A 15,199-nucleotide genomic window follows, 5' to 3' on the forward strand; every position below is an offset into this window, starting at 1 on the left:
GTCCCCTCAGCTCTCACCCTCGCACCCTCTCAGCCTGAATAACGGCTCGGCGAGGGATGGCTCCTCTGGAGGAGCCCCAGCGCAGGGCTGGGACGGCCGGCTGCCTCCTGTGGGCGCCTCTGGGGGAGAGAGAAACCCCGCGGGTTGCTCCTGCAGAAGGGAGGAGAGAGCGGGTGTCGATGGGACCGGGAGAGATGAAACGGTTGTCGCTTCTGCCCTGAAACTCCACACGCGGTTCTGGTCTCTCCCAGTGCAAGCAGTAGAGTTAAAATGAGGCTGTGACGTGGTGGCCGTGGGTTCCCTCCTGCAGAAATAAGCGCTAGGAGGCGACCTTTGGTGGCGTGGGGGCAGCTGGAGGTGTTGGTCTGTGCCCGGCTCAGAGGTGTTGGGGTTGAGGTCACCTCAGAGCAGAACAGGCAGGTAAAGCAGGGAACGGGGCAAGCAGTGATCATGAGGAGGGCTGGGAGAGAGTGCTGCCTCTCTGCCAGAGCATTATTTTTCCGTCCTGAGCAATTGGGGCACATTTGTCCTTATTCTGAGTCGTAGCAACAGTGTGCATGAGCACCGTCAGCATATTGCATACTGCCAGCTTTGTCACACACAGACCTGGGCCGTGGAAGAGTGGCTTTAAGCGGTGCGTGATGGCGCACAGCTCGCCAGCTCCTCCCACCCGTGTGGAGGTGACACATCTTCCCAGGCCTTTGCGTTTTTGTATCTTCAGTAACGATTTGTAATTTATCCTCTGGAGAATCGCATGACGTTGCTAGGTGTAAACAGCGCTAACTTGAAAGTAAAGCACCCTGCACACAAACATGAAAATCAAGAAAAAGCCCGCAAGACAATTTCCCATCTTGTCTCCTGCAGTACATCGGTGAAATTATTTAAAGCTTCTCTTCTTCCCCTCTGTAGCTGCACTGCAAGAAGACCTCAAAGGCCTGATGTTGGGAAAGGAGTGGTTTTATGGTGTTATCCGTAACTCAGGCCGTACTCAGCAATATGTAGCTCGTAACGAAAATGCAGAGAATGAGTGCCTGTAACTAAGAAGTCCCTTCAAAGTGTTTCCTCCAGTACTTTGTAGATGAGCCCATAGCTGCAAAACAGATGACTTTTTAACGATGGAATGTTTTTTCATCAGCATCCAGAGTGCTGCATGCTCCAGGCACAGCCAGGACTTGCACCTTTTGGTGCCTCACAGCTCATGCCAGGTCACACGAGACGATTTCACAGCAGATGCAGCAGGAGGGAAGCATGAAGGAAACAGCTTCATAGCTCTCGGGTAGCTGTGTCACACGATGGGAGTGTCCTTGACTCACCAAGCAAGCCTGGTGACCAGGAGGAGGTAAGAATCCCCTTTGGTCGCTGGGTGGATCAGGCTCTGATCTTTGTCTTTGAGCAAAGGTGTTTCTGGGGAGCACTGGAGGTTTCTTCTCGCTTGAAACAGATCAGTAATAATGAACTGCTGCTCCGTAGGAAGTGTGGATCAGTTGCAGGCTGTTGGTCAGTGCGAGGTCTGCATTGTCAGCTGGCAGCAGGTCTGGCCTTCTCAGCCAGCCTTGATGCTGCTTCCTCCCCTCATCTCTCCTTTCCTGCATGCTTTCAATCTCCCCTCCAGCCTTCACTCAACACCTGCCTTGTCACCCTTCCAACCCCACACATACTTCAGTTTTCCTTCCCCATACAAGCATTGCCCTGGATGCCTTTGCAGCCATTTTTTAAGAAATGCAAATGTAAAGAAAATTGGCTTTTTCTTTTTTTTTTTTTAATCATAAATGAAACTACATTGTTCTTGCATTTTCTTGGTATATGTTCTTGATAAACAAATACACCATTCTCTGTTGCTCATTTTTGTACAGCACGACTGCTTTACAGAAAGGTAACAGGAAGCACTTTATTGCCTGAGTACGAAATGGGGTCACAGCCACACAAGGGAAGTGGCACTTGTGACACTGAGCATTTTATCCCCGGACACGTGAGGCACACAAGCAGCCCCCAGCCCAGGCTGACCCAGCACCCCCCGCTCAGTGGGGGGCAGGCCCAGCTTTTCCATCCCAAAGGCTGACATGGGCTCAAAGCGTGTTTTCAGTGAGAAAAGACACAGCCATGTCAGTAGAAACTGCACTTGCATCGCCGTGCTGGAGACTGAAGTTGTGTAACTAACCTGGACTTTGTGAGACCAAAGATGTGTGCTGCCATCAGCAACTTTTTTTTTCTTTTTTGTTTTCAGAACAGACTGGGACTGCATGCAGCAGTTTTCTTTTAAGGACAATTTGCCATATTTATCACTGTTAGCTTCTGAGGTACCACAATACCCACAGTACCACAGACTGGACCGTACCACAGTTAGCACTGACGGAAGTGTGCCATTTGGGGAGAGTGTTTTACTACTACTGTCTGTTCCACTGCAAATGGAAGGGTCGGAAACACATCAAACACACCTCAGAAAGCCTGCATCCTCCTTGTCTGTCTCTCACTTCAAACTGTTTCCTGTTCAGTACTTGCAGGGTTCACTAGAAGGCCATCTATCACATTCTTGCTTTTTTTCCTCTTTTATAACGGAGGCTTAACATGTCTCTTCACATCCGCTGCAGTTTTAGCATTATCTATTAATGGCTTAGCGACTGAATACTACCCAGCCATCACAAGCTTGACCTGACTTCTCACTACACCTAAATCTGTGTTTATTTTGTTCAGTGGCTGATGAGATATTATGGTACATCATAAGCAGTTCCGGTTGTTAATTTGCTAAGAATTCACGGCAGTTACTGCACTGATAGGGGAAGGCTTTGATCTCACTGTTTGTGCTGGGTTTAGACACATTTCAGCATGCACACATAGATTACTTCAGGCTGAACGTGTTGGCAAATTGTGGCTTTATATTCTCGAAGCAATAACGCTTTGTTCTGCGCTCAGCTCATGGATGTGCAGCGTCCCTGCTGGCACAGCCAGCCTGACAGCACAAGTTCCAAGTATCTCGAGCAAAGTGTTCACAGAGCTCTGAATGCACTCGGGGCAGTTCTGCTCAAGTACTGTTCCATCTGGCCATGAGATGCCAGAAGAGCCATCCAGCAGCCAGCCCTTCCTGCACAGCCAGATGGCACGGAAACATTAAGAGCAGAGCCTGGAAGTTAATCTGTGGGGTTGTTGGTTTGGGTTTTTTTTTTAATACAGAAACAGCATTCGTCATTTACATCCAGAAACATTGCCTTCAAAGGCGATCTGCCTTTGTGTGACTGTTTCAGGAGCAACGGATGGTTTTTAAATGTGACAAGCTATCTTTCTGCTAATATTTCTGATGCAACAAACCGTGTAGGCACCTGTCTGACCTGAACACTTCACAAGAGACCAGTTCAACGCCCCGGATGCTTTAAATTGAAGACAGACTTTCTAAAAGATTCACTCCAGCTCCCCAGCAGATTGGCAGGATACCCACGTCATCCCTGGCAGGGCAGGTTGACTTATCAAAGCAGCCCCCAGCTGCCATTCTGCAGCCAGGAACACAACCAGCCACCAGGTACAGAGGTGGAATGGGCAGGGATGAGCTCACCAGAGAACACAGGAGGAACACTGATGCTCCTCAACTGGAACTCGGGCACTGATCCAGCTATGCAGAAGCCAGTAAAACCATCCCATCCCTAGGGATGCTCAAAGCTAATGCAGCTTAAGAGGCAAAAGTGGTACAAACACGTTGGTGAAAAGCCAGCAAATCCTCCCCAGCAGCTCTTCTTCGGAAGAAAAAAAATCCTCACTGAGTCATTAAGGGAGAGACTGGAGGGTGTTGCTGTCCTGGGGAGCCATGGGTTTGTTTGGTAAAGAGCACAGGGCTTTGGAGAAGATCACGACATAGAGTGCTCTGTGTCCTAGCCATGATTATTTGTGAGAAGGAATATCAAATTCCTAACATACCTTAACCAAGGGACAGGGCTGCAAGCAACAACCAGGGAAACGTTCAGCCAGAACGCACCACAAATGAAATAATGGGTCCAGACGCAGCAGCACTAATATAGAGATTTTATTTCAACTGTATTGAGTTGTACAGCACATTTTGTTTGTCACAATGCTATAGAACTGATTTTAGAGTTTTTGGCCAGCACATTGTGACGCTGAAACTCACAAGAGCTAAAAGCAGTTTGGACTAATGGCCTGAACGGAAGGGCCAGGAGTACCTAGTTTCTGGCTTCCTTATTGCTTGCAGTCATTCCAACACGTGTAAAACAGGAGCAGATTCTTCTGCCAGCCCAATGGTCACTCTTCCACGTCTGGCAATGACTGCAAGGTACAAGGCAGGGGAGAATCTGAAGCAAGGTGCCTTCTCGTCCCAAAGCCATATTGGTTGTTCCCAGTATGGAAAAGAAGCAGAGTCCAAGTAGGTACAGGGTCTTCAGGTGATGCTAGCTCGGTTTGCACTACTGGGATTTACAAAACCAGAGGCTGACATATCAAAGTGCAGGAAAGGGTCACTGTTCCGTTCCCTCTGATGGAGATGACAAACCATCAGCAAAAGTCTGGGAGGTCACAACAGCGTAAAGTACTTTGCCTTGTTTGACCAAATGCCCTCACAGCTCCTCCCTCCAACCATATGAGATCCCAGCTCATGATGCAGGCATTTCCAGGTCTTTGGGAAGAAAACCTGCATTTCTAGAAAGAAATGCCCCACATTCAAACTCTTTTCCTCACTAATACCTGCAGATATCTTGGAAAGGAGGCAGGATGGAAACTCCCCCAGAGATCTAGCAATGAAACTGAAGCTCACCCAAAGCCATCTTCTCTTTCAAAATCTTTCTTACTTTCTAAACCCAGTTACTTTTCTTTTTTGGAATGAGTTGGGATTCCTGCTCTCTAGTTTAAGGAACAAGCAGAGAGGCAATTACAAGTTGGCAACTCTGAACTCTGACCACTGTACAGGAGACAAAAAAAAAGGAAGTCAAATTCAAGAGGCATTTTAGGTAGCACTGGGGCAAACCAGAGATATTGTTTCCACCACTGAACAGATGCCACGTGTCATGTTTATCACTGTAGCTTGGTTGTACATCCTGAAGTGAAAAGCACAGGCTGTAGTGTCTGTGTCAGCCAGTGTCTTTCCCCACCTCCATTTTGGTATCAATGCTTCATTCTCCCTTTTTCGGGTTACATTAAGTGCACAGAAATATATAGCAGCATTTGGACTGAAACCCTCACATACACCAGACAGCACATTCCAGGAGGTAAAACAACATATTATGGCCTATACCCTCAAGGTATCAAGTTTTCAGGATACAGAGCAGTAGGAAGTGGAGAGCTGAGGGCAGAGAAGGGGAGGAGGAGCAACACAGGAACGCGAGTTCTGTTTCCATGCCAGGAGAGGATCAGGTGCCATTCCTGTGTTAGCACCAGGCTGTGACACACCGCAGACAAAGCAGACGGGCAGAGCAGAAGTGAGAAAGCCAATCTCCCATTGCCCCGCACAGCTGGCGGGCAGGGCAAAGTCAGGTGCATTCACCAATCCTAGCAGAGCATGAGAACAGGCAGAATCTGCTCGGCCTGTTTCCACCAGAATGAATTTCTCTTCAATGCTCTAGAGAAAATCAATTAGTGATGGCTAACGAGTCTTGTTCACCAAGCTGATCACAAATCACACTCATGGAAAGACAATCTACAGAACTGCTCCAGGCTGAGGCCCTTCCAAAGCACGCAGCACCACCTCAAGTCTGCCCTCTTCCTTCTTGTACAGCAGCCTGCCTTTGTTGGGGGAGTTGGTTCTAAACATGCCTTTCTATTGCTTTGGGGGTACTTTGCACTGGCAATATCTGTGAAAACATTGCTTTCCAGCCCACAAACATAAGAGGTTGCAATCCCCTCTTTTGCCCTAGGTCAGACTACAATGTACGGCCCACTGGTACCAGAGTGGAGGCACTCTGTGCTCTCTAATCTGAGCTCCTCTGCTCCAGTCTGATTGTAAGACTGCTGAAGACAGTGCATTCAAGCTTGGTGTTCAAGTGTTGCACCAAAGGCCTTCACAATGACAGTGGAGGCAGAGTCACCCTTCAAACCCATGAGAGAAAAGGCTGGGCTTAGACAGGTCCCTTGTCTGGCATTCAGCTGGAAGCTGTGGCGATGGGCTTCTTCAGATGTTGGCTCATGAGCTCCCTGGCACGAGACACTTGGATGTGGTCATAACAGGAGTTACAAACGAGGACAGGGTCATACAGCTGCTGATCAGGGATGGGCAACTTCAGGTGGCAGCAACCGGCACAGAACACATTTCCACAGTTCCTGTCAGGAGGAAAGAAAGGCAGTGAGAAGAGAGCTGCAAACACCAGGAAAAAAATTCAGCAAGTGTAAAGGATCCAGTTTGGGGTCAGGAGGATCAAAAACCTCGGGGAAATGGAAACAAGGAAAACATAGCAGACTGGGAATCTGCAGGGAATTTCTGAGATCTGGTAAATAAAGAAAGGTCCTAATAATTTCTCTTCAGAGGTGGAGGGGACAAACATTGCAGAAGGCATTTTGGGACGTTCAAGTGACAGGTAGAGAAGAAGAGTGGGACTGCAGCAAAAATATTGTTTACCTGCAGTGATGCCTCCGTTTTGCCAGCCAGAATTCACAATCACAGTTAAAACAGTGCGAGGCCATGTGGTCTGGAACCCACCGCGTGACCTAGGGCAAACAGCAGTCCTCATCAGCTCCAAGCCTAACACCACACTGACCAGGTCTCAGGAACGCAGGCTGAGATGTTGCTCTGGACAAGAACAGGCCAGCCCTGAGACAGCCCATCACACAGGTTCCTTTCCGTGGGATGCAGCAGATGAGGATGTAACACTCCCTTGCCTTAAAGGACAAGGGTGGCTTCTCTCAGCCCTGCTTCCAGCCTATTCATCATTGCTGTAACCATGGAAATCAGCTGCCAGAAAGGAAACATCCTCTCCTGCTGCACTTACAGCATTTGCTATTAGAGCACACATACCTCGGTCTCCTTCTTGTCAACAGGCTCCCAGCTCGCTTCTGACAAACAATCTTCACTGTGATCAGAGCAGAAGTCCTCAGTGTCGCTGCCATCGGATTCCTTCAGACACGTCTGAAAAAAGAGAGTCACACACCCTGTCCAAGGGCACTCCGTCCCCAGCCACAGAACGCCTGCGAGGGGCACACGGGTGGCTCTGCATTTCCCCACGCGAGGGGCAAAGCACTGAAGCACTCACAACCACACAGGAGCCATCGCTTGGCCCCCTGGAAGCAGAAGCACCTCCAGGAGGCACGTGGACATGGCGTGTGGATGAGGGGAACGGGGCTGAAGAAACACAGCGATGGTCTTAACCATCTGCTCTGCAGTTACAGGAACGCAAACGTAGCTGGGAGCAGGCAGCGGGGGGTGTGCAGGGACTGCTGCCGGCCGAGATGAGCGCAGCTGAGGCCGTCAGGCAGCTACTTACGAAATCGTCCTCGTAGTCCATGGGCGGCTCAGCCGGCGGGGCGCAGAAGTGGCGGATGTCCAACCGCAGCTGCAGCTCCCGCACCTGCCTGCGGAGCTGCTCCACCTCCTGCTTGTAGCTGGCCTCGATTTGCCGCAGCCTGTGCTGAATCACATCCGTGGGGAAAGGGAGCCCGTCGTCATCCAGGTAAAGAGGAGGCACGGGAGAAGGACATTTTGGTGGCATGTGCTTGGGCCCAGCCGCTTGCTTCAGGTGGCAGGGTAGCCACGAACGGCTGGGCTTCCCTGCAGAGCCTGCAAAATGCGTGCCAACGTGGCCAGAGCAGACTGAGCCTTTCGCACCTTCCCTGGCAGCCCACTGGCCACTGAAACACAGGCCCGGTGCCCGCAGCTGTTTGCTGCTCAACCTTTTGCTACAACAACCGTAGGAGAGGAGCTGTCTGGGCGTGGGCTCCCCGTTGGGGAGCGATGTCACCATTCCTTGAAAACTGTCCCAGTTGGACCCCAAAAAGGAGAACTCGCTGCTTTGGCTCTGGGAAATGGGCTTGCGCCATTGCTCTAGTGGGACTCTCCCCATCCGGCAGGGATCCTCACAGAGCCCCTTCCTTCCAGTATAGCCTTTGCTGTTGTCTTCATCTGGGCAGGGGACGCCCGGCTCCTGAGAAGGAGCGCTGGGTGCCGGTGGCTCCTGGCTGGGAATGTCTTGGCAGGTGGTGTTTTTCTTGGGGCAGCCTTCTCCACCGGGTGCCAAGCCAGCAGCCTTCAGAGGTTCCTGGGAACGGGATTCTAATTGCTTTCCACAACTGGTGGAAACCCTGTCAACATTTTCCTGTTTGGAAGGATTTGGAGCTGGGCATGTACCATCCAGTTCCTCCACGTACGTTCCATTTTCCTTTTCTGTCTCCACAGACACGTCATTTGCTGGCACAGATGCCCAGCTGCTCAGCTTCTTCCTTTGCTCTTCATGCTCAGTGCTGCTGTTGAAAGCATTGCTGGCTTGCAGGGGGGCATTTTCCTGCTGCTCCTCCACTTGCTGTGTCTCAGCAGCAGCCGCCACGCTGCCTTCTCCCACGTGCAGCTCGGCTCCCTCAGTGGCAGCGTGCCTGGCTTCCAGGCCCACACGCACCTCCTGACAGTGGTTATTCAGGTTTGGATCACTGGATGTGCGGGTCAGCGGGCTGCTGGAGTCGCAGGCTGAAAGCAGGTCGTCCATAGATCTTGTCTTTGGTAATCTGGAACCCCAAAGCAAAGCAAATCTCAAAACAAAACTCTTTGAAACTCCCCTCATTTCAGCTGTAGCTGTGATAATGGAAATGTTTCTAATTGGAGATCATGGGGTGGGAAGAGAGGAGGGGTGCAGCAGCATGAAATGCAGAACACCAGAGCCTGGCATCTGCAGTCTGCCTTTTTAGTGCAGCAGTGAGCAAGTGGATGGACAACACAGATCTTGCTCCCCGCAGCACAGATAATGAGTGCATGAGGTCAAACAGAGGAACTACAAGAAGGTGAAGATGATTGCGGGTAAGAGGCAACCCGGCACGGAGCTCTAGGCATTTACCTGTCCAAACACCTGCCACTGAACTCCTGGCTCTGAGATCCAGGGGGCATGTACATGTCCATGTCGTCCTGCCCCAAAGGGTGTGGGGAGGAAGCCGGCAGATACACCGCTGTCCAGACGTGCAGCGCTCGCACGTGGCACACGGGATGCAGCACCTGCAACAACCACTGTGCTCAGAGCTGAACGCAGCAGGAAAGCTTCCAGCCTCTCCTCTCGCAGTGCCTGGCGAGTGGGCAGCCCAGAAAGCGAGGTCAGGAGCAATGCTCACCTGCTCAGACCCTGGCATGTAGAGAAGATTGTGGAAGTTCTTATTTCCAGCCCGCAGCAGGGACCACACGGAGCAGGTACGCTTGTAGATGTTGTGCATCTCTCGCTCACACGGGCTGTTCCCAAGGAAGGTCCCATAGAGGCAGGAATATGTGTGCTGCACCAGCTTCACCTGCAGCATCAAAGGGAGAACAGCTGTCACGGTTTATTGGGAAGCAGTGTCTCCAGGGATAACATCTTCCACCTCTCTGGGAAGATTCAAGCACTTCTCACCCAGCTGGTGACCTTAGTGCTGTCCTCTCTGTCACACAGGGCAGGACAAAGAGGGGATAACAGAAGGCACTTTCATTAAAGTGAAATCAACAGTCAACTGATACCATGTCTATGACCTTAAGCTGTATTACATGACAAGACACAGATTAATAGCTATCATTTCCCCATATTTTTTTCTTAAACCAAGCTTTGGGTTGAAACAGTGCCGCTGATGGCAGCTTTTGATTAAAACACAGCTACTGACGGTATGTGAATTCACTGGGCTGCAAAAGGACCTGGAGAAGAAGCAATCCAAAGAAACTGCTGAACATAAAACTTCCATCACTGCCCAGTCTGCTTGGTCTGCCAAGCCTGCAGTCCCCACTGGGAGAAGGAAGAAATGTAAGCAGTTAAAGAGAAGCTGTCAGCAGCATTGCACATACAGAACCAGGTCAGAATGCCTCAACTAAAGGGCAGGGCTGAACCCGCACAGGTATGTGAGGAATGCCAGCAGAGAGCCCAAGCAGTACTCAGACACTTCCCAATTTTTAAAGAATTTGATTTTTCTTTCCTTCAACTATAACACCATAAAATATCACGGCCTCCTCTCTGCCTCTGCTCACAGTTGGTAAGGAATAAAGAAGTGTTTGCGTGTGTATTTCCTACCAAGAAGGCTTCATTAAATTCAAAGAGGCAAGGAAATTGCTTCAGAAGCTGATGAACAGCATCCAGCCACTGCAGGAAAACTGGGCACTGCTCATTCTGATCTTCCACCTTCTCCTGGTGACCACAGCGATCACCAAATTTGTGACCAAAATCCAGCCAATCTGATTCAACGAGCACCTGGAAACCCTGCAAATAAAAGAGAAAATTTTGCTGTAGGCACCGAGTGAGACAAGGCAAAGCCCATCAGCCAGCAGAGGCAAGTGATCTCAGGACTAATGTAGCTCTGGCAAGGAAATTGTTAGTGGCTTGGTCTGGGGGCAAAGCTACACCTGAAGGCTTTCAAACACAGAGTGACATCTGTTATTTTATATGACAAACAGCCTCGAGAATGAACATAAATAAATAAAATAATCACAAGGAAGAGCAGGGAAGCAGCTGCACCTTGAACACAACAGGTTATTTACCAACGCACTTCAGCGAACAGCGAAAAAGAGGCAGGAAGAACACACAGAACATTCAATGCCCATAATAACAGCTCTGAAATGCCAGTAAGCTAATTGCCACGTGGAGTTTTGCTCCTTGCTGTTGAGACTCAAAGACAAGGACTGCCATTTGACAGCAGGAAACGGCAGAGGAGCACAACGCTTACCTCCATGGTCCTGTAGTAGGGGTCCAGAAGAATCTTCGCCAGCGCTACGATCTGCGGGGTCCTGTCCCAGCCATCAGAGCAATGAACCAGCACTGGACGTCCTTCTCTGTCAACTGCACTGGAGACCAGCACTGCTGCCTTCAGCATGACAGAAAGGTGCTGCAGCCACTTGGTGCTCTCCAGGGCTGAAAGCCAGCTAGAAGGTGTGCAAAAAAGCAGGGAGACGGTGGCTTAGTCCTCCAGTGGCAAAACAACACGTTAACCCAAGTTACTTTTGTCTTCTCAATGAAAATAAGATTCTTTAAAAAATATGTCAAAAAGAAGAGTTAACCAGCTTGGGAATAACTGCAAACTGACATGTAATTGCCATTTCTCCCTGATGTTACTGAAAGGTAGAAAATAGGATACATACAAACAACAGATACTTAAACCCGTGATGCAATCCGTTCCAGATTACCAGGGACAAAACGGGCCATGTTTAAGCACTGTGAGCACCTCTCCCACGGCTAGAGCCAGGTGACTTACTTGCTGGGGTCTGGCACTTGACTGCAGACAGCTCGCAGATACTGGAAGCTGTTCCGGATGGAGTGGATGTTGGCCATGCCCATGAACACGACTTCACAGTTTGGGTAATATTCTGAACAAAAGAGAGACAGAAACACTCAGGAACTGCTGCTGCCACTGCAGCGATTGCCTCCACGCATGGTTTGGTTGTTCCCCCACAGCAGCACTGCTCAATCTCAGTGTAGGCAGTTTCTCTGGAAAGCCTCGTGGGCCAGCAGCTGTTTCTGTGCAGTAATGGACTCTGCACAACTGAGAAGGGCAGTGTGATCCCAGAGACCGAGCACCGGAACGCCAACCTGACCCAACCTGCTCCAGGGCCCACTAGGCTCAGCAGGTTCCAGAAGTGCTTTGGGCAGTACCTTCGCATTCACAGCCTCCTCCCTTTGCTCTGTTGGCCACGGCTGCCGTGTAGGACCTGGCATCAAGGATCAGCAGCTTCTGAGGAGTGCCCACGTTCTCCACACCCGAACACGCGGTCAGGGACGAGTCTGCAGAGAGAGCCCAGGCTGAGTGCTGGCACCTCCTTCCCTCCCTCCCACAGCACTGGCTGTGTACCCACCCCACACGCACGGCCCAGATTATGAACCTGCATACCAGGTTTAAATCTTGCACTATGACATCCCTGTTAGCAGCAACAACATTTAGGCGCAGGAAGCGCTGTATCACGTGCACACGTAGGGGACAGCAGAAGGAAATGCGTTGTCTCACCAAAGTCAGCCTCGCAGGCCTCGCCGCCGTCGCTGCTCCCGTTGTGTGGTGCGCCGCCGGGTGCCTTCGCTCCGGGGTTCAAGGCACAGGCTTTGGCAATCGATGTCACCAGATACTCGTCGTCAGCATTCCGCCAGCCCCACCAGCTGATTTCGGGCTGGCTGCAGCGTGCGATCACCGCCCCGTTACGCACGTGTCTGCAAAGGAAGCCCTGTGGAGGTGAGGACAACCCAGCAAACCTCCCCACTCACCCCCAGCCAGTCGGTGCCTGGGCAACCCTGCTCACTGCTTCACCCGCTGCATCCAGCCCTGCACCGAGCAGTGAGATGGCAGGGCACTTCAAACAGCAGTTATTCACAACAGCAGGTGACAGTGGTTGCCCAGAGGGGCTGAGGATGCACCTCTGTTCCTGGAGGTGTTCAAGGCCAGGTTGGATGGGCCTTGGGCAAGCTGATCTAGTACACAATCTAGTGGTTGGCAGCGCTGCCTGCAGCAGGAGGGATGAACTTGATGAGCCTTCAGGTCCCTTCCAACTCAAGCTTTTCTGTTACTCTATGATTTATGGCAGGGAGGCCATCGCTCAGATCACAGTGATGAGGAACACAGGATGACTGCGAGCAGCGCAGGAGTGGCTGATAGAGGCGGAACAGCCGGCAAAATGAGAGGGCAGCAGGCAGTGGCTGCAGGAGCGGCTGTCAGGAACACAGCGGCAGCTCGGGGGCAGCTGCACGCCTGGACCCAATGGCAGGGCCCACCTAAATGAATCCCTGCAGCCGGGGGGAAACTGCCAGTTGCTCTAGCCATTGCTCTCTTAAGTCAGAACTCCCAATAATTATGGCCGTACTTCGGGAAAGTCACCGTTGCTCACTGTGATAGTGCTTTGTTCTTTCCTTATCACCTCCTCCTTGCAGTGCTGGCTGTTAAACCATTTCATTTACCGCTTGTAAATTGGAGGGATTAGCTCACCCAGCATCAGACTGGTTGGTTTCTGGGTGGAGCTGGTGTTTATTAATAAGCCCTAAAATATGAACCCTACCCTGGCTGTAGGCCTCACAGAAGGGCCCTGAAATAGGGCTAAGTGTGCATTTTTCACATGAACATCCATCTTAAGTGGCCTGGAGAGGGGTTGGCTGATTATGTGACAAAGTTTGCTGCTGCTACAGAATTATCCATGACAGTCTATAGCTGACTGGAAAAAGAACTGTAGAGGATCTCGTGATATCAATTGATAAAAAAGCATATAAAATTTAATGATAATAAATTAAATGTAAAACACAAAGTCCATGGTGAGTAGGCTCACTGAGTGACCACAGAAAGCACAGTCTCACATTCTCCTGACTACATGTGGCAGGAAATGGAAGATACTGGCTGCTGCAAAGGCCATGGAGGCAGAACATCTGCATCCCCATCCTGTTACACTCCCTTGCGATGCTGTCCCTGGTGTCCAGACCTTCTCAGGGAGGGGATGAGGAACTGGATGGTCCTGTATCTCCTAACAATAACACTCACCCCTCCCTGCCCTGCTGCCCCTCGTGCAACATCTCTCTGAAGATGAGCCAGAGTAAGAACAGAGACACGGATAAGTACCTGACAAACAACAGCCAAACACCTTTTGTAGGTCAACACCTCTGAAAAAGTTGCTTTAGTGGCCAAGTAGAAGATATCACAGCTTAGATCCCAGTGCACACACTGAACAACCCCAACCCAGCACTCAAAGGCTGCTTTAGTGCCAGTGCGGCTCTGAGCAGCACCCCTGCCATTCTCTCCCTTCCTCTGCTGTCACTCTGTTAGGGGCTCTGCTGTCCCACAGCAGAAGCCGTTGCTACTTATTTGCTCTGAAAGGCAGCAACTCAGAACATGCTGAGGCTTTGGGTTTCTTCTGACAGTGATGCACAGCATCTCACAGCAGCTCTGCAGCTTGGAGGAACAGTTTTGCTTCTCAGAGAGACAACACTGAAGCAACTTGCAGGGAATTCTTTCTTGCTAACAACACCTTGTAGACAATACTGATGAAGACTGCAAACTGAAGACTACCAAAAAATAACATTCACATTCAGCCCAAAACGCTTTGGAGCCCTTTTCTTTCGGTCCATCCTGCGCCACAGTTGTGTTTTGCAAGATGAGGAGCGGCGTCACTCCCAGGAGATCTATTTCTGGCTGCAGGATGGCTGCAGGATGGGCAGCACCGACAGCAGCAAGGCTGTGTTTATACTAGTAAGTGAAACAGAGCCAAGGTGTGGACTGGAGCAGCGGCCCGCGATCACCCAAGCCTGTTTGTTAGCACACCCACAGCTCCTGGCCTGTGCCAACTAGCACTTTCCCAGACAGTGCCTGAGCACGTTTTTGGGACATGCGGGTGCTGTGCCATGACTGCTCCCAGTGCCTGGCTGGGTGTGACGGCTCCATTCGGGACGCAGAAGGTAGAAAAGGACTTCAGCTGCGCCGGTGTGTGAAGCCACCTGCAGTCAGTAGTGGATGCTTCATGCACTGCTACCAACGTGGCCCAAGAGTCGCACCGCGTTCACAGAATTCTCAGTGCCACAGACTTCTGAGCAGAGCAACAAACACTGGGCAGGGCATGGTCCTGAGCTGATCAGTTTCACGAGACGTAACCATGTGCTAATAAACACAAGGGAGCACGGCCAGCATCAACGAGCATGAAGTCATCAGTAAGCAGAAAGTGCAACAGGTGCCACTGGAAGAACCAAAGCCTAACCTGAGCCTGCACTGAGCTCCCCAGCCTGGGGCACACACACAGCTCCACTCCGTGCTCACCACCAGCACATGAAGCATTTCAGTTCTTTCCTTATTTGAGGTTTTCCTTGAAGAAAGTGATCCTTGAGACTGGAACAGTGCGAAGTGCCATAGCGTTTTCACTTACGGGCCATCGTTATTCCTTAATAATCGTCAGTTTAGTCCTGATGGCTCAAGACTCCTTCAGAACCCAAAGCTGGAGCAGGAGGTGCCTGCATTGAATCGGTTCGCTTTTCACTCCCAGCTTCACTCAGAGCACAAAGCTGGAGCACATCTGATGTTCCTAGCACAAGCCACCTAACTCCCAGCAATCAACCAGAAAGCTGCAACTAAGAGCTCTCTGAGCAGCTTGGCTTAAAACACAAGAAACAGCTGA

The 15,199-nt window shown here is 50.8% G+C and overlaps 1 protein-coding gene across 4 annotated transcripts in view; it reads right to left on the reverse strand.

Annotated features, from left to right (window-relative positions):
• Positions 1 to 3,994: 3,994 nt before the first annotated feature.
• The window catches only part of MTMR4 (myotubularin related protein 4), a 41,810-nt gene continuing 30,605 nt past the window's right edge, over positions 3,995 to 15,199 (reverse strand). For all 4 annotated transcript variants that reach the window (XM_042879554.1, XM_042879556.1, XM_042879557.1 and 1 more), the window contains 11 exons: positions 12,070 to 12,266; positions 11,721 to 11,849; positions 11,323 to 11,434; positions 10,798 to 10,993; positions 10,149 to 10,334; positions 9,232 to 9,402; positions 8,964 to 9,118; positions 7,407 to 8,637; positions 6,941 to 7,051; positions 6,545 to 6,633; positions 3,995 to 6,249 (listed from right to left, as the gene is read on the reverse strand). In XM_042879554.1, the coding sequence (XP_042735488.1) occupies positions 6,072 to 6,249; positions 6,545 to 6,633; positions 6,941 to 7,051; positions 7,407 to 8,637; positions 8,964 to 9,118; positions 9,232 to 9,402; positions 10,149 to 10,334; positions 10,798 to 10,993; positions 11,323 to 11,434; positions 11,721 to 11,849; positions 12,070 to 12,266 (2,755 nt within the window). In that variant the 3' untranslated portion in view covers positions 3,995 to 6,071. The remainder of the gene's footprint in view (positions 6,250 to 6,544; positions 6,634 to 6,940; positions 7,052 to 7,406; positions 8,638 to 8,963; positions 9,119 to 9,231; positions 9,403 to 10,148; positions 10,335 to 10,797; positions 10,994 to 11,322; positions 11,435 to 11,720; positions 11,850 to 12,069; positions 12,267 to 15,199) is intronic.

The sequence above is a fragment of the Lagopus leucura genome, unplaced genomic scaffold, assembly GCF_019238085.1.
Source record: "Lagopus leucura isolate 7727_CA_CO unplaced genomic scaffold, USGS_WTPT01 Super-Scaffold_100024, whole genome shotgun sequence".
In the NCBI taxonomy this organism is placed as follows: domain Eukaryota; kingdom Metazoa; phylum Chordata; class Aves; order Galliformes; family Phasianidae; genus Lagopus; species Lagopus leucura.